General features: G+C 37.7%; 1 protein-coding gene across 1 annotated transcript; it reads left to right on the top strand.

Annotated features, from left to right (window-relative positions):
- Nucleotides 1-10025: 10025 nt before the first annotated feature.
- st14b (ST14 transmembrane serine protease matriptase b) lies at nucleotides 10026-22703 on the top strand. Its single transcript, XM_067423026.1, has 19 exons — nucleotides 10026-10358; nucleotides 11433-11592; nucleotides 11698-11828; nucleotides 11992-12062; nucleotides 13046-13230; nucleotides 13383-13418; nucleotides 13503-13737; nucleotides 13869-14011; nucleotides 15092-15189; nucleotides 15301-15404; nucleotides 15998-16131; nucleotides 16225-16329; nucleotides 16451-16558; nucleotides 16643-16759; nucleotides 17422-17544; nucleotides 18020-18203; nucleotides 18284-18555; nucleotides 21358-21494; nucleotides 21607-22703. Exons 1-19 carry the CDS (start codon nucleotides 10263-10265, stop codon nucleotides 21766-21768), a joined length of 2601 nt encoding a protein of 866 aa, XP_067279127.1. The 5' UTR covers nucleotides 10026-10262; the 3' UTR covers nucleotides 21769-22703.
- Nucleotides 22704-24295: the final 1592 nt, after the last annotated feature.

The following is a 24295-nucleotide window of genomic DNA, read 5'->3' as shown; positions in this document are numbered from 1 at the left end:
TTTCACCTGTCCTCCTCGTTATGTTCATCATCAGTGTGTGTATTTAGTGCCTTGGTTTTCACTCTGTCTTTGTCCGTTGACGTCTCCAGACATGTCCCTTTACACTCTATTAAAGTGTTTTATATATATATATATATATATATATATATATATATATATATATATATATATATATATATATATATATATATATATATATATATATTAAAGTCCTGTTCCAAGTTCTTCTTCGGCTTTGTGAGTTGTGATCACCAACTAAAGTAAACAAAAGGATATGACATTTAGTGTTTGTAGGAGTTTATTTTTTTGTGTTCAGTGTTTTGTTTCCCCCCTGCGTGCACCATGGACCATCCAGCTGCCTTGAGCAGGGAGAAAGCCCCCTTGAGAGACATTTACAACAATATTTGGATCTCGCCCATCAGACCACCTTCCCGGACTGCTCATCCCTGTTTGTGGGTGTCAACGCCGCCACACGAGCACAGTTTTCCAGGGTGGGTCCTCGAGGGAGCTTTTTATTGTATGTGGAGTGGGTGCTGACATCCTGCAACTCAACGTTCACCATCGTGGATGCCCACTCCTGATCCAGGACCCAGCCCAGTACCACCTCTCTGCAAGGAATGGCAGGATGTGCCCACCGCAGACGGAGGGAAGACCTTGGCAGGGATCCGTAACTCGTTTATCGGATGCTGTTACAAAAAATGCGCTGCACACCACCAGGCGAAATAAGGGTCTTGCGCACCTAACACGCACGACCACCCACTCCGCGTTGACGCCATTTTTGCCGCCCACACCCTCACGCTCATGCGGACACGTCAAGTATAAAAAAAGGCTTAAAATTATATATATTTAGCTTATAGTTACAAAAACTTAGAGTCTTTCTTCCACCGTAGAAAGAGTACAAGTGCATAATACAGGCTGTTTGCATATATTATAAAAAATGTATAAAATTTTATGTAGAATTCTAATGGGTAGCCTAATTTCCGAAGTTGGGCATGCAAAAAATTTAAAATACTAATAAATAATGTTGCAAACCCTGGTTCTCCAAAACATTTCAATAAATACTGCATTTGGATACAACCTTCTGTCTCAGAGCAGTTCATTACAGAAGACTTTGCCAGCATGGATTCAGCAGTATGTCTCGTCCATCTATGCCAGGGAACTCACTCACTCGAGGACCACATCATAGACTTTCTGAACATTGCAAACTTTACCAACCTCCCAGACTTTATGTTGATTTACTTTTTTTGCCATGGACTCAACAAACAGTTACAAAGCAAACTCTTCCGTGATGGTCCTCGAGGGTCCCTGAGGGCTTTGCTTTCACAGTGGGTGTCATGGAGGAAGATCGTGACATTTCCACTGCATCTGTCGAGCCTGTGTCCTTGGGCAAGATGGCTGCCGAGCCTGTGCCCTCGGACAAGATGGCTGCCGAGCCTGTGCCCTCGGACAAGATGGCTGCCGAGCCTGTGTCTTTGGACAAGATGACCGGCAGTCCAGAGCCTTGTGTCGTCTCAGCAGACCTTCCAGAGCCTTGTGTCATCTCAGTAGACCTTCCAGAGCCTTGTCATCTCGGCAGATATTCCAGAGTCTCATGTCGTCTCAGCAGACCTTCCAGAGCCTCGTGTCATCTCAGCAGACATTCCAGAACCTCTGGCCCGTGTGCCGGGTCCAGAGAGGGCTCCAGCCCGTGTTCCGAGTCCAGAGAGGGCTCCAGTTTGCCTGTTTTATGGACTATGACTTTGGATTGCTCTTCAATAAATACTGCATTTGAATTCAGCCTTCTGTCAGAACAGCTTCAGAGCACTTTGTTACAGTAAGGAAGCAAATTCTTTTTTCAGAATGTGAACAGCGCTCTCCTCCATGTGTGAAAAGAGAACACAGTTGAATCATGGGGTTTTTATTACAAACTGCTGTCTGTAGCCCTGCATTATTGTATTCGTCACCCACTGGTGAGCCAAACCAACCTGCCAAGCTAACAGCGAATAACTTGCGAGTGTTCTCACAAGAACCGGGGAGGCACTGATGGCTTTGTGTGCACCCAGCTTGCTCATTTGGGATGCAATGGTGCCTTCTAGTGGACAAAATAGGGTCTACATTCAAGGGTTTAGATATGTTCTCTCTCTGCAGAGAGATGCCTTACTCTTATTAATAAATTAATTTGATTAATTATATTTTGTGTTTTTATTTTTGTGTGTGTTGGGGAACACTGGGGCCGAAGCCTTTTTTTTAAAGATGTGAGATGTATGTGTAGGAAGCTGTGTGGTGACATTTTTCCTTTTTGAGCAGGAAAGTCTCCCAACATGTGTTGGAGGGGGCACACACTGGTTGACACCGGGAAATGTGAAGTCTTTTTGAACACACAGGGTGGGCACCCACTAGTAAGGGGGGCTGACCTCGCCAACAGAACCTCTTCATTTCAGTTGAGAAAAAATATTGTCTTCTACTACTGTCATAAACTCTGTCATCCTACATTAGGGGATGCGCGTGTGAATTTGTTGACATGACAACCATGATAGTCCTGAAATAGGGATGAGCAGGTCGTCTCATAACCTGCGGACCCCAATTTAAAAGTCACCATTTAAAAGTCACCACTCCGCCCAGGGAAGGAAGCGACTCCAGTCTGTTTGGTTCTGCTGGCAGTACATTCTGAGGAATTTGGATATCTCCTGATTCAGGCGTTCAGTTTGTCCATTAGACTGTGGGTGGTAACCAGAGGTGAGGCTTATATTAACATTTAACAATTTGAAGAAAGCTGACCATACCCTTGACGTAAATTGAGGTCCTCGGTCCGAGACAATATCCTCTGGAAGACCATAATATCTGAATACGTATTGGAGCAGGTGTTCAGCAGTTTTGAAGGCTGTGGATAACTTAGGCAGAGGGATTAGTCGACATCCTTTGGAAAACCAATCAATCACAGTTAGTATGGTGGTGTTACCTTGAGATGGCGATAGATCAGTAACGAAGTCGATAGCTATGTGAGACCATGGACGCTGAGGGATGGGTAGTGGTTGTAATAGACCTGCTGGGAGTTGTTTTGGGGTCTTTGCTGCGGCGCATGTGTGGCAAGCATTGACGAAGTCTGCAACATCTGCTTGTAACGAGTCCCACCAGAATCGGTTCCTTATTAGCCTGGTTCTCGTGGTGATTGTACAGGAGTGTACCCATCGAATTACCTTCTCCCTGAGCCCTGGCGGCACAAAGGTATGATCGTTGGGACATGCAGCGGGAGGCGGGTTCTGCTCGTGTGTTTGTGCAATCTCTGACATGATGTCCCATTGAAGTGGAGCGACGATGAGGGTGGGTGGGATAAATGGGTCTTGCAAGGTATTCTGTGGAGCGCTGTCAAACTGACGTGACAACGCATCTGCCTTGATGTTCTTGGAACCTGGAATGTAGGTGATAGAGAAGTCAAACCGGGTAAAGAAGAGTGCCCATCTAGCTTGCCTGGGGTTTAGTCTCTTGGCTGAGCGCAAGTACTCGAGGTTGCGATAATCCGTCAGCACCAGGAATGGATGTCTTGCTCCCTCAAGCCAATGACGCCACTCCTCAAAAGCTGCCTTCATGGCTAGAAGTTTGCGATTGCCCATGTCATAGTTTTGCTCCGTTGTTGACAGTTTTCTGGAATAAAAAGCACAGGGGAATAATTTAGGCGGGTTACCTTGCCGTTGTGAGAGAATGGCACCAATTCCCGTGTTAGAGGCGTCCACCTCCACCACAAAAGGTAGTTGAGGGTCTGGGTGGTGCAGGATGGGTGCTGATGTGAATCTATTCTTCAGGTTACTGAATGCTTGCAAGGCCTCGGCGGACCATCGTAGCTTGTTGCATCCTCTTGTCATTCACATGTGGAGGGACTGTGTGAGCAGTGATATACTAGGATGCTCCGGATGAAGAACTGCTTGTGAGCTACAGTGAGGAAAATAAATATTTGAACACCCTGTTATTTTGCAAGTTCTCCCACTTAGAAATCATGGATGGGTCTGAAATTGTCATTGTAGGTGCATGTCCACTGTTGGAGACATAATCTAAAAATAAAAATAAAATACAGAAATTACAATGTATGATATTTTTTAACTATTTATTTGTATGATACAGCTGCAAATAGTATTTTAACACCTGAGAAAAATCTATTTTAATATTTGGTACAGTAGCCTGTGTTTGCAATTACAAAGGTCAAACATTTCCTGTAGTTTTTCACCAGGTTTGCACACACTGCAGGAAGGATTTTGGCCCACTCCTCCACACAGATCTTCTCTAGATCAGTCAGGTTTCTGGCCTGTTGCTGAGAAACACAGAGTTTGAGCTCCTTCCAAAGATTCTCTATTGGGTTTAGGTCTGGAGACTGGCTAGGCCATGCCAGAACCCTGATATGCTTCTTACAGAGCCTTACTTGGTTATCCTGGCTGTGTGCTTTGGGTCATTGTCATGTTGGAAGACCCAGCCTCGACCCATCTTCAATGCTCCAGCTGAGGGAAGGAGGTTGTTCCCCAAAATCTCGCAATACATAGCCCCGGTCATCCTCTCCTTAATACAGTGCAATCACCCTGTCCCATGTGCAGAGAAACACCCCCATAGCATGATTCTACCACCCCCATACTTCACAGTAGGGATGGTGTTCTTGGGATGTACTCTTCATTCTTCTTCCTCCATACACGTTTAGTTGAATTATGACCAAAAAGTTATATTTTTGTCTCATCTGACCACATGACTTTCTTCCATGACTCCTCTGGATCATCCAAATGGTCATTGGCAAACTTGATAAAAAGACAGGCCTGGACATTTGCTGGTTTAAGCAGGGGAACCTTCTGTGCCATGCATGATTTCAAACCATGATGTCTTAGTGTATTACCAACAGGAACCTTGGAAAGGGTGGTCCCAGCTCTTTTCAGGTCATTGACCAGCTCCTCCCCTGTAGTTATGAACTGATTTCTCACCTTTCTTAGGTCTTTGAGGGTCAGAATTCTAGCTGATAGACAGGTGTTCAAATACTTATTTGCAACTGTATCATACAAATAAATAGTTAAATATATCTTACATTGTGATTTCTGGATTTTTTTTTTTTTGGATTATATGTCTCGCAGTGGACATGAACCTACAATGATAATTTCAGACCCCTCCATGATATCCAAGTGGGAGAAACTGCAAAAAAGCAGGGTGTTCAAATACTTATTTTCCTCACTTTATCTCTCCCCTGGCCCTGGTACTGCCTTCTTTTTAAAGGGTCCCACCTAGAGTACATTTTAAAGAATTTACATACATTTCAAGGGACTGAATGCACTCACGGTGATTACTTTTTTGTGGGATGAAAGTCAAGTGTTTCCACCTCGCGGTTCAGGGTCCTTCGGTTCAGCTTTGATCATGGGGTTTCAGCTGGGTAGAGTAGAGGCATTTTGTCTTCGATGCTCTGATCTCACATACTGGCAACTTCGGTCTGCCGGTGAATAGGTCGAAGAGAAGTTTACAGAGTCGGGTCTTCTGTCAGCAGGTATCTGTGAGGGCCGAATGAGTAATATTTAGCAGAGATAGAGAAAACATCTCTCGCACTCTATAGATAGATTGATAGAATGTAGAGGTCCTCAATATATGGACTCTACATTATTCTTCATGGCCCCTCCTGAGGGTGGATTTGAATTTTGATCACTTAATTTTAGGCATGGGATAGATTTGAAAAAACAAAACAAAATGGAACCCGCTTTATGTTTTTTTTTTCTTCTTTGTGCACTGTGAGCAGTGCTTTATTATGCATTCTGGCACATTGTATTTAACAAGATACTTTCAGTTAAGGCGTTAAAGTGCAGTTGTTTGCCCATGGACATCCTGCCCCTTTACCTGTCCATCCAAGGTTTGGAATGGTGTTTATCATTGGGCCTGTGAGCAGAGGCATGGACTCCACTAGACCCCTGAAAATGTGCTGTGGTATCTGGCACCAAGATGTTAGCCGCAAATCCTTTAATTCCTGTAAGTTGCAAGGTGGAGGTGAGAGACTTTAAAATTTGAATGCTTTTATCTCCTAAATGCAAATTTTGTCATTGTTTTGGAACATACCAGCTTATAGTAACAGTCTTCATTAGCACTTTAGGTGAAAATGCTACAGGGAAAAATCAAACTGCTATCCTTGAGACAAAAAAGGGTAATCCAGACGAAAGAGATAACAAAAACATAACAAAACATACAATCCAAGAACAAAACAGAATGCAGGGGAAACATTTTTTTTAAGGAGGGGCTCAAGCTGTCTTATACCGCTAAAAATACCTGGAAGCAACCGACACAGGAAGCCAGACAGATTCAGTTTACAAATAGCTATGTTTTTATGTTAAAAATAAGTTGGATAGCATGACGTGCTGTATGGCAAATAACAAGAATAAAATAAGAAATAGCTTGTAAATAAAATAAGGAAAGAAATTAATAATTTAAAGCTACATTATGTAACTTTTCCATCCACTAGAGGGAGCCTAATCAAAACAAAGGTGTAGTTTGATGACACCAAGATTGAGCTCTGAATCGGGGACATGTGGTCTTCACCTCACAGCTGGTGAAAAAGAATCAGGATAGGACTCGGGCAGAAATCATGTTCATGAATGCAGTTATTAAACTTACTGTAGTATGAAGCAGAGCAGGACTAAGTGTTGAGGGAGCTGAGCAAGGCCGCTGGAGCGATTGTTACACAAAATGCGGTTTGCGAGCAGCGGGACTTTTATAATGACGGGACACAGTCGCCAGTGCCATTTCCGCTTTTCCTGTCATGAGTATGAGGTAACGCAGCTCTGTTTATCATATTAGATAACATCATTAATTTTTACAATACATTTCACAATACATTTATGACGTTACTCTGTGCGTTTGCTCAGCAGCTGCAGTGAACCTTATTAAACACTGCTAAGAGTAAAGTTTTTCTGCCAAATAAAACTGGAAACCGAGGGTAATGCAGATATGACGCAATTGACCGGTGACTCCTTCAGATGTCCCGGTTCCTTGGTTAAAAGGGCAAGTTCCTCACAATTTACAAATAGTTGGAAACATTTGGGATATTTTAAGACCTCAACTGAACAAAATATATAACACTGGCTTGATAGTTTTGGGATATTTTAGTAAAATAAATCCTACATAGTGAACCTTTAAAGCATTTGTTAAATACAGGCCTATTCATAATTTATATATTTAATACATATTTAAAATAGTATATTTATATTTAATTTAAAAGGTTGTCCAACACACTGGAAAATGCAGATAATAAATGCTGCTGCACTAATATCAGAAGACTGATATGTGGATTTATAAATAAATATAAATTCTACATTGTTTTTGTATTAATTAATGGCATGATTGAGAACTTTTGATGATATTCTAGAAGAACAGAAAACAACCTGGGCACAGTTGAATTTAAAACTGCTCCCTGATCTCCTCATTATAGGCTGTATTAATAATTTATGATTCTCCTGTCTATCAAATGTGTTGTATTTGTGAAAACATGACTTCCTTGGGGATATAAGCCTCTGTTCAGAACAATCTTCCCTCTGGGTGTGAACACATCACAACAAAGACAGACAAAATAAAGATTAAACCTGTATAAACAATACACAATACGCGGTTTGTACACACACACACAATCTGCAACTCCGGGGTCTTCAACCTTTTTCAGGCCAAGAACCCCCTGGACGGATAAAAAAATGGAACAGGTTCCTCTGATTCTTACATTGAATATTTTTTTATTTTTTTAAAAACATTATTGAAATATAGACCCATATTATAATCTTTATGATTTCAGTTTTACTTAATATATTTGGTAAGACTTTACACTCTCAGAAAAAAGGGCTGCATGCTACCCTTTCAAAAGCGACTAAAATGTACCATTTAGATACTAATATGTACACCTTTGTAGTATATGTAGTACCTTAAAATAATTTGCACCCTTCAGTGATAAAAAAGGTAACTTATGAGACGTTCTGATAGTGTACAGTAGATCCCATTAATGAAAATTAATGCATTAACCAACATTAACAATGAGTAATATATTGTGACAGTATTTATTAATCTTTGTTCAGATTAGTTAATAAAAAATACAACAGTTCATTGTTCAGTGTCAAGTTTATCTGCAACATACCTAACACTGATTATCAAGGGATTCCACGGCAGAAAGAAGAAGCCTTGTTTTCCCCTTAATTATGACAAATGCCTCAGGTCTGAAAAGATTTGAATAATTAATGAGCTTTAATGAGAAGGTTTTTAATGTTAATCTTAGGGGTGTTCTTGTTGCTCTCTTGTGTTTCTTTACTTAAATGTTTATAAAGTATAGTCTGTCCATCATTATCACCATAATCATGTCACTGTACTAATTATTTTAGCATAGCTTAGTTTACACATCTAAAACAATTAGTTTCATAATTCTGACTGAATAAATTGAACTCAAGTTAATTCAGGGAATTGTATTACACACTAGTTTTACAACATGAAAGAAAGACAAGTGGAAAATCTCATTCCATTTTTTCATTTTTAAACAAATTGTATTGTTGACTGCATTTGTCAGCCCTAGCAGGGTGAATTAAGGGTGATTGGGACATAAGGTCAGATAGGACACTATTACCAGTTTATTTTCTCGCCTAATGAGTGAAAATGAAAACTTTCTTGATGAGTCCCAGATATGACGCTAGACCTCAAAATTGGATGCCCTCATTGGTGTGATATGTAGGCCTAAGTGGCAGGGCAGGCATTAAGTTGACCCTAAAATGCATGCAAGTTGGGAAAATTACAGACTTTTGATGGAAACATGAATACGATGTACTACTGCAACAAAATCAGTAAATGTGTTTCTGTTTCCAGAATTAGGTTGGTTTTATTTTGTCCCATCCACCCAAACACAATTTGGGTTTGGTTGATTTAGTTTATACCATTTTATTTATTTATTTATAATATTAATTTATTTGGGATTTTTTTTTTAATTTTTTTAATTTTTTACTTGAACACTTTTCAAGGACTTGAAGGACTTGGAGTTCAAGCCGTCTTCTTTACCCTTAGAAATAAAGTTAATATTCTTAATAATTGTATAATGAATATGCTTACACTACCAGCTTAATTCCTTGATAATCATTGAAATGCTGTCTCAATCATCCAAATGTTAACAAAAATTAGTTTTTGTTATTTCGGCTCAGGTTTCGGCTCAGTTTATATAAAAGTGTGTCACACATCCTTTATGAACTTCATTAATGGCATGAAATCTTACACAAGGCCAGAAATTCAAAAACTGTCCCAATCACCCTTAATTCACCCTACCAAAAAAAATATGGGTAACACTTTGATAGCTAATGATTTATAAAGGTATATCATTATGTTATGACTTTACTTGTTGGGGCACATGACTATTAACTAATTTAAAATTAATTCAAAACCCATAACCACAATAACATATACTTAATCAATTAGTTAAAAGTCATGTGCCCCAACAAGTAAAGTCATAACATAATGACACCTTTGTAAATCATTAGCTAATTATTAATTTAAATCATTAGTTAATATAATATGTTATTAAGGAATTAATACATTGACATATTTAACTAATAATAATTTAAAGATACTTAATATATTAATCATGTCTTCATTAGTTGCTGATGCAGTAATCATTAATAAAAGGGTTAGTTCATCATTAGTAATACATTAACTCATGATTATCTGTGCATTAGTTAAGCATGAATTAATGCATATTAGTGCACCCATATTGTAAAGTGTTACCAAAATGTGAGATGAATATGATCAAACAAATACTTTGGGAGACCAACAGAGACCTGAAATTAATGTTAATATAATAATATTTTATTACTAACATTTTCTGAAGGTTAAATACCTTCAGTGACTGTTGGGGAAAACGTTTTTACTTTTTAACAGTTTATAATACATGTGTTAGTAGATTGATAGCAAATATGACACGATTGTTTATCATGCTTACTGCTTTATTTTTAGATATCCTGGTTTTCACACGTCACACCTGTGTTCTTGTGTGTACAGGAAGTAATGCACATGATGCTTGAGAGGGACTCACCTGTAGCTCGAAACTGTGTGGGAAGTGAAACCTTACGATTTACAATAAATATGTTTGTTTTTAAGATACAGAACTTACATTAATAATACAATCAACAGCGCTATACCGTCCCAGTGCTAAAATATCATGCAAAAAAGGCTGGATGGAGGGCTAGTTTCTTGTGGTATATCTAGCAGACACCTGCGCGCGCGTCAGCGGGTTTCGCTGTAGGTGAGGACAAAGGGCCGCCTGCATGACACACGAACGGCAAAACATTGGACTGGCATCGGCCAGTTTGGCAAATACGTCGAATGACATGGACCCGATCAAATCTGGGGGGAAAATTCCGGTATGTTTTAAACAGTATATCTTTATATTATTTATTTTTTTTAATATATTTTTCTTTATGTATTCATTATATTTTTCCCGAGATTAAGTATATAGGACGTGCTGTACAGTGCTGTTTGGTCTTTTACATAATTGCTGTGCTGTTTTATTAATAATAGGTATTTTATATATTTTAACTAGGGCCTATAAGATTATATAGTTTATGATATATATATAAAATAAATTTTCATTAATATTTCATTATATTAATTGTATTATATATTCAGTGTAGCCTATGCCTGTCTAATTTGATTTGTTTCAATGTTTTATATTGACATTGCAGTTTCAGTCTCATGTTTACATTGTGCTTCAACTTTTGGAAAATAATATTCTTCAGTATCCTCCACTAGTATTTTAAAATAAGTAGGTAAGATAGTAATAACTATCCACTGTAAATATGTATCTAAAGATTATTCAACCAAAAGACTACCATCAAAGGAACCTGTTTTTCCTCTACTAAGTAAAGCAGGCCACTACAGTCACGTTACCCTCACACACTCGTGCCAATGCATACTTGTCTGGGGTGGATTGTTGACGCTGATGAGAAAGGTGTTGGTTCAGGATTAAGAAAAGTGTTGCAACCACATTATTCTGTGTACTCATACTAGTGAGATTGGACAGTTTAAGAGGAATAGCCTGTTTTCATGGGTGGTTCAAAATTGTACAGTCATGTAAAGTACTCATGATAGTTATAGTGAGCAACTCATTGGGTAACACTTAGTTTGGGGAACACATATTCACTATTAACTATGACTTTTGCCCCAATAAACTCCTAATTTACTGCTTATTAATAGTTAATACGGTAGTTTTTGTAGCATTTAAATGTAGGTATTGGCTAGGATTAAGGTAGCCTATGTAGAATAAGGCATTAATATGTGCTTTATAAGTATGAATAAACAGCTAGTTAAATAGTAAGTAGTTAATAGCAAGAACTGAACCTTGAAATAAAGCGTTACTCATTCTATACATAACAGTCACATGTAACAAACTCAAAAAGCACTAGCATATTTTACTTGTATTTTAAATTTCTCTGTAGGACAATAACTTGGACCAGACAGAGCAGTTTCTTCCAGCATCGGATGCAAAGAAGTTACAGAAGAAGAGAGTATCGCGCAGGACGATTGTGGTGATAGGTGTACCCACAGCATTAGTAATCTTTGCATTAGTAACTGGACTGCTAGTGTGGCATTTCCATAGTAAGTTATTTAACCTGTAAACTGAAACACTGTTATTATAACCAGTAAACAGTAAATCTGAAGGATTTTAATAAAACAATAACTTCAACGTGTTCATTGTTATAGTCAGGCCAAAGGGAAAGGTGAAGAAGTTGTATAGTGGTTATTTGACCATCTCCAGTCAGGCCTTCTCAGATGCTTATGAAGACTGTAACAGCACTGAATATAAAGAACTGGCTGAAAAGGTCTCTAATCAGGTGAGGTATTCACACACATATATATGTGTATATATATGAATATATATATATATATAATTACAAATAATTTTATTTTTAATTTTATTTTTTATCTTTGTCTATTTCAATAGACAGTAATTTTGACATAATATAAAACTTTGCATAATTCTATATCATCTTTCAGCTCAAAACCATATATGGTCAAGTGCGCTTACTGTCCAAGTACCATGTGGGATCCAGTGTACAAGGTTTCAGGTAATTAAATAATTTTACCTCTTTATTAAAGAAAATGATGGGTAGCTGACATAAAAGGTCAGTCAGAAAGTTCACTGTCTTAAAGGTCCCATTCTTCACGTGTTTTCGAAGCTTTGATTATGTTTACAGTGTGCAATATAACATGAGTTCACGTTTCGGGTGTAAAAAAACAGTATTTTTCACACAATTTACTTATCTGTACAGCGCTGTTTCCTCTGTCCTAAAAACGGCCTGATGATTTCCTTGTTCTGTGAAGTCCCTCCTTCAGAAACACGTAACGAGTTCTGATTGGGCCAGCGCTTCCCGTGTTGTGATTGGACAGCAGCTTAGCACTTTGCCCGGAAAGGTCCCGCCTCTTACCATAACGGGGAGATGCAAGCGCTGAATGCGCGCTCTTTTCCACGTGGGAGAGCAACAAGGCCACGCCCCTATTTTGCGTGTTCTTGTGGGGGGAGGGTTAGTCAACAAACGGTTCTAGTGACGTCATTACATCCCTGCACTTCCTGCTGTAGTCCAAACCGGCCGTTCGCTGTAGGCTTTGAAAGGGAACTTCTGTTAAATAAAATATCTCGCTTGGCATTGAGCTTTGAGCTTTATAATTTTACAGGTATTATTTATGCTCTAACAGCAACATTACACACTAACTAAAATTTGAAAGATGGAATCGCAAAGAACGGGACCTTTAATTCATATTTTTTCTATAGTTATTATTTATGCAGCTGACCTTGTATGACCTCAAATTTACCAACAGACTACATGGAATATTTGTTCTTTAAAAATGAGTGGTGACCAATCACATCACCCCTTATATTCAAAGTCAAGTCAAGCTAGTAGACATGTTAAAGAACAAGTTATTTGTCAGCCAACTCTTTTGAAACAATCAATGTACTAGGAAATCACAGAATATGACGGACTCATTTCATATTATGAATCTCATGTATGTTTATCTGTATTGTAAATGTCTTAAAATGTTCCCCCTATAGTGAAAGCAGTAATAATGGCGTCATCGCATATTACCTGTCTGAGTTTAATGTGCGGGATTCCAAGCTATCTGCTGTGGACGAAGCCATTGCATCCTTGGATAAGGTGGAAAATGTACAGAAAACCTCGAGGATTTTTAGTCCCAGGACTGACAGAAGCCTCACCATTGATGGCATTACATCAGGGGGTAAATCTGCTGAAAGAGTGTTTCATATTACCTGCATAGTTTCAGTCTGTCACTTGTAATCTAACCAGAAACTTTCTCTCATTTTAGTCTAGCACTATTTGGGCTTGATTGTTTTCTTTCAAAATTAATGTATATTTTTTTGTGCATTATAGCTGTAGATGCTCGGTTAGTTGGCAGAAACCTCAAGCGTGAGTAAAAGATATGTTCTTTACATTTATCTATTTATGTATGTTCATATCTCAGATTCATATTGAACTTGTTTTGTCTTTCAGGTCCCATAAAGAATTTGTATCATGCCCATGAGAACCAGACAGACATTATCAGGTCTCCAGGTTTTCCTGATTCCTCGTACGCCCCCAACCTTTACAGTGAGTGGCAGATTCGGGCCGACCCAGAGCACAGGATCAGACTACAGTTTGACGTCCTAGACCTGGAGAAAGACTGTCGTAATGACTTCATCAAAGTGTATGACTCATTAGCACCATCAGAGAAGCAGGTCATAACAGAGTAAGTGTTTGTATGCTCTCATTCGCACTCTCCATGATACAGTACCGCGTGTGTGTGTTCAGTGGCACGTTACACATGTCTGTTTTCATTGTCTTTGTGATATGTGGAATCTAACAACCATTTTCACGCAGGAAATGTGGATATCTCTTACCAAATGAAAAGCTAATTTTCATCTCCTCTGGCAATGTCATGCTGGTTACATTGGTTACAAACGAAGAGAAAAACTTTCCAGGTTTCAGGGCAATTTACTCTCAGATTCCAGCCAAAATTCAAGGTAGAGTTTAATGATATATAAACTCCTGTGTAATGTCCAGAATTTACTTTTTGACACATTTGCCAATGGCAAATTTACTGGATATAAATACTTCTTGTCTGCCATGAAACTGCATTATTTAAATCTATCTATCTATCTATCTATCTATCTATCTATCTATCTATCTATCTATCTATCTATCTATCTATCTATCTATCTATCTATCTATCTATCTATCTATCTATCTATCTATCTATCTATCTATCTATATAGATATATCTATATATATATATATATATATATATATATATATATATATATATATATATATATATATATATATATTCCTTAGTGTATAATTCAGCTGTTTTTCCTTGCATATTAGTGACAAACAGCACAAATGATTGTAACCCGCAACATCATATAACAACAAGCATAAAGTAAAACTCTGACATTTTGATTTTGTTCCTAATATATTAATTTTGATAGTATAATGTGTATAATTAATGGGGTTTAATGTGAAGAACATTCCATACACCATCGTTGAAAGGTTTCAACTAAATAAACTGAGGTAAATGTTGTTTAAAAAAATTATTTGTGTATTTGTGAGGGTCAGACAAACATTTTAACAGTTGATTCAAACCATGGTGCATTGCAGGTCTTTATAAAATTACTGGATATTTGCAAGTGGCCTACCAAAGCTAGTTGTTTTGGAAAGTGTTAAAGGAATAGTTTACCCAAAAATGAAAATGTAGTCATCATTTACTCACCCCCATGTCATTCCAAACCTGTATGACTTTCTTTCTTCTGTGAAAAGCATAAAAGAATATGTTTTAATCTATACGATGGAAGTCAATAGTAACCAAAACCATAGAAACGTTAGGTAAGCAATGTTCTTCAAAAATATATTTTTTGTTTCATGTTTAACAGAAGAAAGAAAGTCATACAGGTTTGGAATGACATGACGCTGAAATGTAAATGAAAGAATTTTCATTTGTGGATGAACTATCCCTTTAATTCAGGATCCTGCACTTGTGTGTTAAATCAAGTAAGTCTAAGGCCAATATTTGTGTGAAATAAATGATTTGTCACATGCTTTAGACTGCGGAGGGAGACTAACAGGGCTTCATGGTACCTTCACATCACCTGGCTATCCCTCCCATTACCCACCTAAGACTGAGTGTGTGTGGAACATTGAGGTAAAATAGATTTGTTCTTAATGTTATGTACAGTTTCCTGCATCATTGATCTATTTCTTACAGTAGTTCCTCAAAATACTGTAAGTTCTGAAATATTCTTCTGTCTCTAAGGTTCCGCCAGGAAAGCATATCAAGGTGAAGTTTGACAAGTTCTCTATACATACTGAACAGGACTTAATCAACTGTCCCACAGACTACTTGGAGTTAAACTACAGGTCAGGCAAAATAATTTTCATTTTAAAGACATTATTTACACAGACATGTTGCATTAAAATTTCAGAGTAATCATCATTTACTTGATTCAATCTTACAAACTATATAATATAGAGAAATTGATCATTTTTACACTACTACTCAAAAGTTTGGGCTCAGTAATTTTTTTTGTTAAATAAATGAATACTTTAATTTAGCAAGGATACATTAAATTGATCAAAAGTGACAGTTAAGAGTGATAAAGTTACAGAAGATTTCTATTTCACATAAATGCTGTTCTTTTGAACTTTCTATTCATCAAAGAACTCTGAATAAAGTTATCATGGTTTTCATAAAAAAGTATTAAGCAACATCTCAAACCGTTTTCAACATTGATAATAATAAGAAATGTTTCTTGAGCAGCAAATCAGCATATAATGATTTCTGAAGGATCGTGATACAGAATTTTTAAAACATTTTTGATCAAATAAATGCAGCCTTGGTGAGCATAAGAGCCTTCTTTTAGAAACATTAACAAATATTACTGACCCAAATCTTATGATAAAAAATGTACTGTAATACAGATTAAAACAGTTGGTTTTCTTATTTTTTAAAGAATATGTGGAGAGAAGCCACCTACAACAGTGTACACTATCAAATCAAACCAAGCAACAGTCAAATTTCACTCTGACATGTCCCATGTGAGTGAGGGCTTTTCTGCAGTGTTTGAGGCCTTTGAACCCACTAATCGTGAGTAGAATCATATTTCTTTCTGCTGATATTAAAGTGCTGTGTTTTAAGCCTGTCCACCATGATGAAACTATTTCTCTCCAATTTCCACAGCCTGTCCTGGGAGGTTCCAGTGTGACAACGACCTGTGTGTGTCTCCTAACCTCCAGTGTGATGGCTACAATGACTGTGGGGATATGAGTGATGAGAGGGGCTGCAGTAAGTTTATTCCACTTGTACTCAGTCCTTCTTTAGTTTTTTTCACAGAGAGAAGCTCTTGAAATACTATAATAATGTGTCATTTGGGATTTTACATGAATTTCTTTACCCATGTATGCAGTGTGTAATGTGACTCAAATCAAATGCAAGAATGGCTTCTGCAAGCCCAGATTCTGGCTATGTGATGGAGTGAATGACTGTGGAGATAACACTGATGAGGAAGACTGTGGTAAGGATGAAACCAGCACTCAAGTCATAAACTATGGAACAAGAGTACTGGAGATGATTTCAGGTTATTTGTTCAATTTTGCAGGGAATTGTAAAGCGCAGGAGTTCAAATGTCGAAATGGCCGCTGCATCTCAGAACACAAGCGGTGCAATGGCTACAACGACTGTGGCGATGGCTCAGATGAATCTCAGTGTGCGAAATGTGAGAACTTTCATTAATGTATGACAATGTCTTGGCCTGTTGCTTGTCACAGTCTGTAAAATAATTTGTAGAAAAACAAAGCCGTTGTAGTAGAATAAATTCTCGTTGACATTTTGCGCTGATTACATTATTTAGAGCCCTAGTCTGCGCAGTAGTAATCCTGAGGTGGAACTTTCCTGAGGGGTGGGGGGTGGGGTGCAATCTGCTACTAGCCACCAGGGGGCGATCAAAATGCTTTAACTTAGGGATGTCAAACTCAGCTAATCAGGCTAATTTGAGCAGGCATATGTGTTGGAGCAAGGTTGGAACTAAACTCTGAAGGGCTGTGGCCCACCAGGAAACTGAGTTTGACTCCCCTGCCTTGCCTTCACTCGTCAGGTTGTGTGTGTGCCTGTCATCAATGTTGACGGTCTTTTATGTATTTGTCCTCAATTTACCTCAGTTTATCCCTATATTAAAAGTGCATACATTCATGATATTATGTATGTATGTATGTATGTATGTATGTATGTATGTATGTATGTATGCCTCTAAAGTTTATATATGATTTTACAGGTATTTTCTTATCAGCAGTACAATTTACCTTGGAGGTTGACTTGTATGCCTGCTGTCAACATAAGCAGTCACACTAATGTGCTTACTTACTTCTCTTTTATATCCAGCCATAGCTGTTCACTGCTCTGATCTCACTTATAAGTGCAAGAATAACCAATGCATTAGTAAGCTGAACCCAATGTGTGATGGAGAAAGTGACTGTACGGATGGTTCGGATGAAGCAGAGTGTAGTAAGTTCAAAATTATTCTTTCTTTCAAATCGTGAGGAATTTTTTGTTCCTCAGCTACCAACTCAACAAGGATGCAGAAAATACACAAAAGTGACAGAAAAGACTTGTATAATGTTACAAAAGATTAATACTTTCTACCTCTACTTTAATATTTTCTGTATTCTCTATAGAATGTATTCAAATCATTTCAAAAGTTTACAGTATGTCAGAATTGCCACAGTTTTAATTGTTGGATTGAGTCAAGAAGGTCAAGACCTCTGTTATGTATTTTTGATATGTTTAAAAAAACATCTATTTTTCATGCAATGTTCATTTAATGTTAGATAAGAGTTTTGAATATTAATAGTAACAATATTAACAGTTCTTAATATTAATAGGTCACCTGGCAAAAAATATGTACCTGTAATCCTTTTTTTTTAAAACATGACATTAATATTATGTTTATTTATATCTGTTAAATTTGCTGACTCACTAGAATGTGGGATAAAGCCTTACAAGTCTAGTCGTATTGTGGGTGGAAAGGACTCGAATGAGGGAGAATGGCCCTGGCAGGTCAGCCTCCACATGAAGACACAAGGTCATGTGTGTGGGGCGTCTGTTATCAGTAACCACTGGCTTGTCACTGCTGCTCACTGCGTGCAGGACAATGAAAAGTTCAAGTGAGTTCCTGTCTTGTTTGGCCCTCTGCTCTCCTCCTCTCCTGCTCTGATCCTGACTGATTGTTTTTTTCTTTTGCAAGATATTCCCAGCCTGACCAGTGGGAAGTCTATCTAGGCCTACTTAACCAGGGGGAGACTAATAAATCAACCAAAAAAAGTGTGAAGCGCATCATTTCCCACCCTCAGTACGATCCCATAAGCTACGATAATGACATCGCTGTAATGGAGATGGACAGCCCTGTGACTCTCAGCCAGAGCATCTGGCCTGTCTGCTTACCTGAAGCCACACATGACTTCCCAGCAGGCAAATCTGTATGGATCACTGGCTGGGGCAGGCTGAGAGAGGAAATTGGTAAGTCGTGTTACAACCTATAAAATGGTCAAAAGTTTAGGGTCAGTATGATTTTTTGGTGTTTTTGAAAGAAGTCTCTTATGTTCACCAAGGATGCATTCATTTGATTTTACAATAAAAATATCCTCTTAAATATTATTACAATGTAAAGTAGCTATTTTCTATTTGAATTTATTTCAAAATGTAATATATTCCAAGCTGAATTTTCAGCATCATTACATCTTGATCTTTGATCCTGCTCAAGAAACTTTTATTATTATTATCACTGTTGAAGACAGTAATATTTATTGTTTTTTCAGGATTCTTTTTTTTTTTTTTTTTTTGTATTTCTTTTTATTAAGCATTTTAATTACAAACAAAAACATATATAAAACAAAACAAAGACACAGCACAGGAAGTAATTAACATATCTATGAACATGTGGATAATTTACATACAGCATTTCATCATATGATTGTACCTACATTTTTATCCAGTTTCTGTTTATGACCGTTTGATCTTTAGACACTTTAAAATATTCTCCAGTTTTTTAAACAGGTGCAATTTACCATTGAGATAATACTTTCAGGATTCTTTTATGAATAGAAAGTTTAAAAAGAACAGTATTTATTTGGAATAGCAACCTTTGTAACATTTAAATGTCTTAACTGTCACGTTTGATTAGTTAAAGGTGCACTATGTAGTATTTTTGCAGTAAAATATCCAAAAACCACTAGGCCGGTGTTATATATTTTGTTCAGTTGAGTACCTACAATATCCCAGATTTGTCCAACTATTTGTAAATTGTGAGAAAATTACTATTTTAACTAAGGACAGGGACGTTTCAGCATTGCGTTTGAGGGAGTCGCCTGTCAATCTCGTCATATCTGCGCTACCCTCGGTTTCGGCTGTTATTCGGCAGGAGCGCTTTACTCTTAGTCAGAATAAAAGTCCCGGTATTCGCGAGGCGGGTATTTGTTTAACAATCGCTCCAGCAGCTGTGCTCAGGATCACAACACTCGGTCCTGCTCTGCTTCACACTACAGTAACGTTAATAACCGCATGCATGAACGTGATTTCTGCCCGAGTCCTATTTTCCACCGGCTGTGATGAGAAGACCACATCATCCAAGATGCTGCGCTCACACTTTGCGTCATCAAACTCTGCATTTGTTTTGAATAGGCGCCCTCCAGTGGACGGAAAGTTGCATAGTGCACCTTTAAATGCTTCCTTGATCAATAAAAGTATTAATTGGAAAACAACTTTTGGCCACTAGAGGCAATAGTTCATTCCATTATCTGAACTATTGCCTCTAGTTGTGTTGCAAGTGCCAGAGTGGCACGCCTGAAACCAATGCAACTATAAGTAGTGCTTGATCATGTCTGTTTGTTACCAACACCCTGATGAAGGCCAATGGGCCGATACACGTTGGTGTTTTAATGTTTTAGCCCTACCAATAAAGGCTTTTTTACTTTTGCATTCTATTGAGTGCCTGGACTTGGATTTTTTCCAAATTCTTTTTCAACATTTACCCTTCCAAGAGCACCAGAGGGTGCAAGGAATTCCAGCAGCGCTCCAGTTCTCTTTTGTCTAAAAGTATTAATTGATTGAAAAAAAAAAATCTTACTGACACCAAACTTTTAAATGGTAGTGTACATAACCAAACGGCTAGACTGTATTTGCCAAATTTAATAATAATAATAATGCATCAGAAATATGGAAAACTGTTAGTCCAATAGATATTTGTATAACATTGTACCTTTCTCTTTAAAGACTATGCAGGGACTACTAGTGATAGCATGTTTAATAATGGTCCAGATCACTAGTAGTCCCTGCTAGGAGACTAGGTAACACTTGAGTAATTATTGATGCATTTTAGGACCATGTTCAGAGTTTTAAAAAAAGAAAGAAAATTGCTTAAACATATTAATGTTGTAATTGGTATTTCTTTATGATCATAGTTATATCACTGTCACTTTAATCATAGTCATAGTTAATAGTTCTTATGAGGCTAAACTCCTTCAGTAATTATCTCAGTCCTAATTTTGCTACTACTTACGAATTAGTTAAACTTCCTTATTCCATATAGTTAATGTAGTACTATTCCATTATTTGTCATATTAATAATAGTCCATTATTATAAAGTGTTACCAGAATTTCTTTTAAAGTAATCATTTATTCTGGACAGTTAATGCCTTGCTTAATTCAAAAATTAACTTTTTGAATGTCATTTTAAAACTAAAACTGTGGAATAACAAATAGATGAGAGTAATGCCATCTTATTTTAGATCCCTTGCTGTGTTTTTATTGTACACAGTATTTTTATACCCTATATTACTACTGGGTTACTTTTTAAATGTTACTATACAGTTACAGTCCATTCAAAAAGTGTTTTGTATTATTCAGATTATAACAACCATACATTCACAATTTATAATTATCTACATAATTCATTTAAGCATTTAAAAATTAAATTTTTATTTTGGCAAAACAAAATTAAACACTTGTTAGGAAATGTAAAAATATGGTCATGCAAGTTGTCTAAAAAAAAAAAAAAAAAAAAAAAAAGATAACCTATGTAAAATGGTTTTATGTTACACAGAGCAAATAAATGAATCATGGCTGAATCCTAGAAGTGCACAAACACACGTTTAGTCAAGTGTGTCTAAACTCTAAAAAAAAACTGGTAGTGTTGCAATATTTGTCCAAAACAGATAATGAAAGAACATACTTACAAACTGAATGTCATTGAGAACAAAATTATGATGTAATAAAAGCCTAAAATTGTTAGTAAGCTAAGAAAATGTCTTCTCCCTGCTCTAGATGCAGTTGCACCAGTGTTGCAGAAGGCTGAGGTGCGCATTATTAACAGCACTGTGTGTAGCAGGCTGATGGATGATGGGATAACACCACGCATGATCTGTGCAGGTGTATTAAGTGGAGGCGTAGATGCCTGTCAGGTAAAATGAAAGTTTTTGATTGTGTTGTTTTTCATAGTCAGAGACATGTCATACATAACCTATGATATAATGTTTTACAATATCGTACATATATTTCTCTTTCTCCTGCAAGGGTGACTCTGGTGGTCCAATGACTTCCACTGAGAGCAATGGGCGCATGTTCCTTGCTGGTGTGGTGAGTTGGGGAGATGGTTGCGGTCGCAAGAACAGGCCTGGTATCTACACACGAGTCACAGAATACCGCAGCTGGATAAAGCAGATGACAGGGGTTTAGGGTCACAATGGTGACAAAAAATGGACTAAAGCCTAACAAGGGTTGAGAGTTGAGAGTTATTGAGGGTAATTAAGGCATTCATATTTGTCAAGTCATATTTCAGGAGCCATAAAAATTCTTAAATGTCCACAAGAAAGTTTTCTTTGATGTTGATAGTTCTCTGTTTAGTTTTTTTTTACATAATAAGGAGCTCTCATAGTTTCTTCGTCTATCTTTATGTTTCTGTATGTGTTTATGCTCTTAAGAGTTTTGTCTTTATGGGCTATGCTGTTTTTGAGCTCAAATGAACTGTGTTTCTCTTTCTGTGGAGGAAAAGTATTCTTGCTGCCTTGCTAAGTCATTACAACTTGAGTGCTTCTCAGGGATTGTTGTAATGTAACTGTTGGCGTAACATGCCAATGGTTTTTATTTGTATTACATTGTACCTTTATCATCTTTCATACCAAACAATCTTCATTATCAGATCTGTGCACAAATATCTTTTATGGCTAAATAATAGAAAACAATTTTAGAGTATTAATGTATGCTAAGACAGCTAATATCCATCTTGAATGTCATTTTTAAATGTATGCGGATAAGTATTGTGTGTGTGTGTGTGTGTGTGTGTGTGTGTGTGTGTGTGTGTGTGTGTGTGTGTGTGTGTGTGTGTGTGTGTGTGTGTGTGTGTGTGAAATGTGATGAAAATTAGATAAAATAGATTTTAAAACTTGCGTAAAATCTGAAAATAAAAGCACTTTTGTTATGTTTAAACAATTTTTGCTTTTTTGCAATTTGGTTGGACCTTTTTTTTTTACTGTTATGTGGTTCTGTAATCTTTTGTTATAATGTTAAAATTTATATTTTTGTTATTCCCCTCCTTGGGAGATTGGTGTTCCCATAATGTGCCTTGATACGTCAGTGGGTTCTTTAATAAATATTAAAGTGATATTCTTTGATATTCGGTGATATTCTGCTTTTTATTCCTTTTTTGAATTCAGGACTTGGTGTTAGAAAGATATGGAAAAATATTAGAAGTAAATATGTTTTTAATATAGCAAATTTAATGAATATGTTAACAAAAATAAAGACAGAAGAAAGGTTATTATAATGATCAGTAAAAAAAATATCTTTTGTTTACATATTAAACAAATTAGGGCTATGGCTATATGGAAAAAGCCCATAGCTCCAGTCGTGGGGGTGGTTTGGCTGTCATTTATCGGGATGAACTGAAACTTTCCTGCCACTGCCTGATCTTACCTCTATGGAATGTTTAGCCTACAAATGTAAACCCCCATACTCCATGACTGTTCTTCTCATACACCCTCCCCCCAAACCAAACTCCTCATTTCTCCCTGAAATTCATGATGATCTCACATCACTCTGTTCCATGTCAACCAGTCTTGTTATTCTTAGTGATTTTAATATCCATATTGACAAACCCTCCTGTCATCTTGCAACTGAGTTCCTGAGTTTGATTAACTGTCTTGGTCTCAAGCAACATGTGAAGGCTCCCACGCACATCAAGAGCCACACCCTAGATCATCAACGACGCGGCCCCCATGAACAGCCTGGAGGTAAACGATCTGGGTGTGTCTGACCACAAGTTGGTCTCTATGGCTATCACATTTTCGACGCCTATTATCAGACCCAAGTGCCAAATGTCTTTCCGGAACTGGAAACAAATTGACCCAACCTCCCATCACCGTAGACCTTCAACAAAACATCAACTGCCCAGTTTCTGCAACAGTGGACACTGGACGGACTGGTGGATTACTATAATACATCACTGAGCAGTGTTTTTGACCTCCATGCTCCTATCAGGACACAGCTCTGAACTTTCTGCTCCCTGGTTCACACAGGAACGGCGGCAAATGAAAGCTGAGGGCTGTATCCTGGAACGCCGCTGTAAACAGTCTGGTCTAACTGTTCACAAGCTTGCCTTCCGTGACCATCAAAAAGCTTATATTAAGTCCTTGAAGGGTGCACGCTCTCAATTCTATTCCAACCTCATCAATAAAAATACTGGAACGCTATAGCAGCTTTTTGCCACAGTACACAATCTCCTGAAGCCGAAGTCATCTTCATCCACTGAAACCACAGTGGAGCGATGCAAAAACTTTATTGATTTTTTCAGATCTAAAGTCAATAACAATCGCTCTTCTATACCTGGCTTTTCCTCCCTGTCTCCACTGTCCTCCAACCACTCGCCCAGGAGATTGCCATCCCTTCCACACTTTACTGAGGTTCAGCAGAGCCACGTTAAGGAAACCATCAAAAAAAATGAAGCCGTCCACCTGTACCTTGGATCCTATCTCAACTGTTGTGCTCAAGTCATTCATTCCCATTGTCAGCCCAATCATCACCCAGTTTGTTAATCAGTGGAGATTAACTGGTCACGTCTCTCTTTGCCTTAAAGCTGCTGTCATCCATCCTATACTTAAGAAACCAACCCTAGACCCGGAGGTCTTTGCTAAAATAGACCGATCTCCAACCTCACCTTCCTGTCAAAGGTTCTAGAGAAGGAAGCTGACTCTCAGCTCCACAACCA

Source organism: Pseudorasbora parva, chromosome 18 (assembly GCF_024679245.1).
Source record: "Pseudorasbora parva isolate DD20220531a chromosome 18, ASM2467924v1, whole genome shotgun sequence".
Taxonomy (NCBI): Eukaryota; Metazoa; Chordata; class Actinopteri; order Cypriniformes; family Gobionidae; genus Pseudorasbora; species Pseudorasbora parva.
Note: the sequence above shows the minus strand (reverse complement) of the source record. Positions and strands in the feature narration are given on the sequence as shown.

Excerpts from the sequence above, each read along its gene's own strand:
- st14b (XM_067423026.1), top strand. The coding sequence starts at position 10,263 with ATGACACACGAACGGCAAAACATTGGACTGGCATCGGCCAGTTTGGCA. Across the intron at positions 11,593-11,697 it reads GCTAGTGTGGCATTTCCATA|TCAGGCCAAAGGGAAAGGTG; the intron begins GTAAGTTATTTA and ends TCATTGTTATAG. Across the intron at positions 16,559-16,642 it reads CACTGATGAGGAAGACTGTG|GGAATTGTAAAGCGCAGGAG; the intron begins GTAAGGATGAAA and ends TCAATTTTGCAG.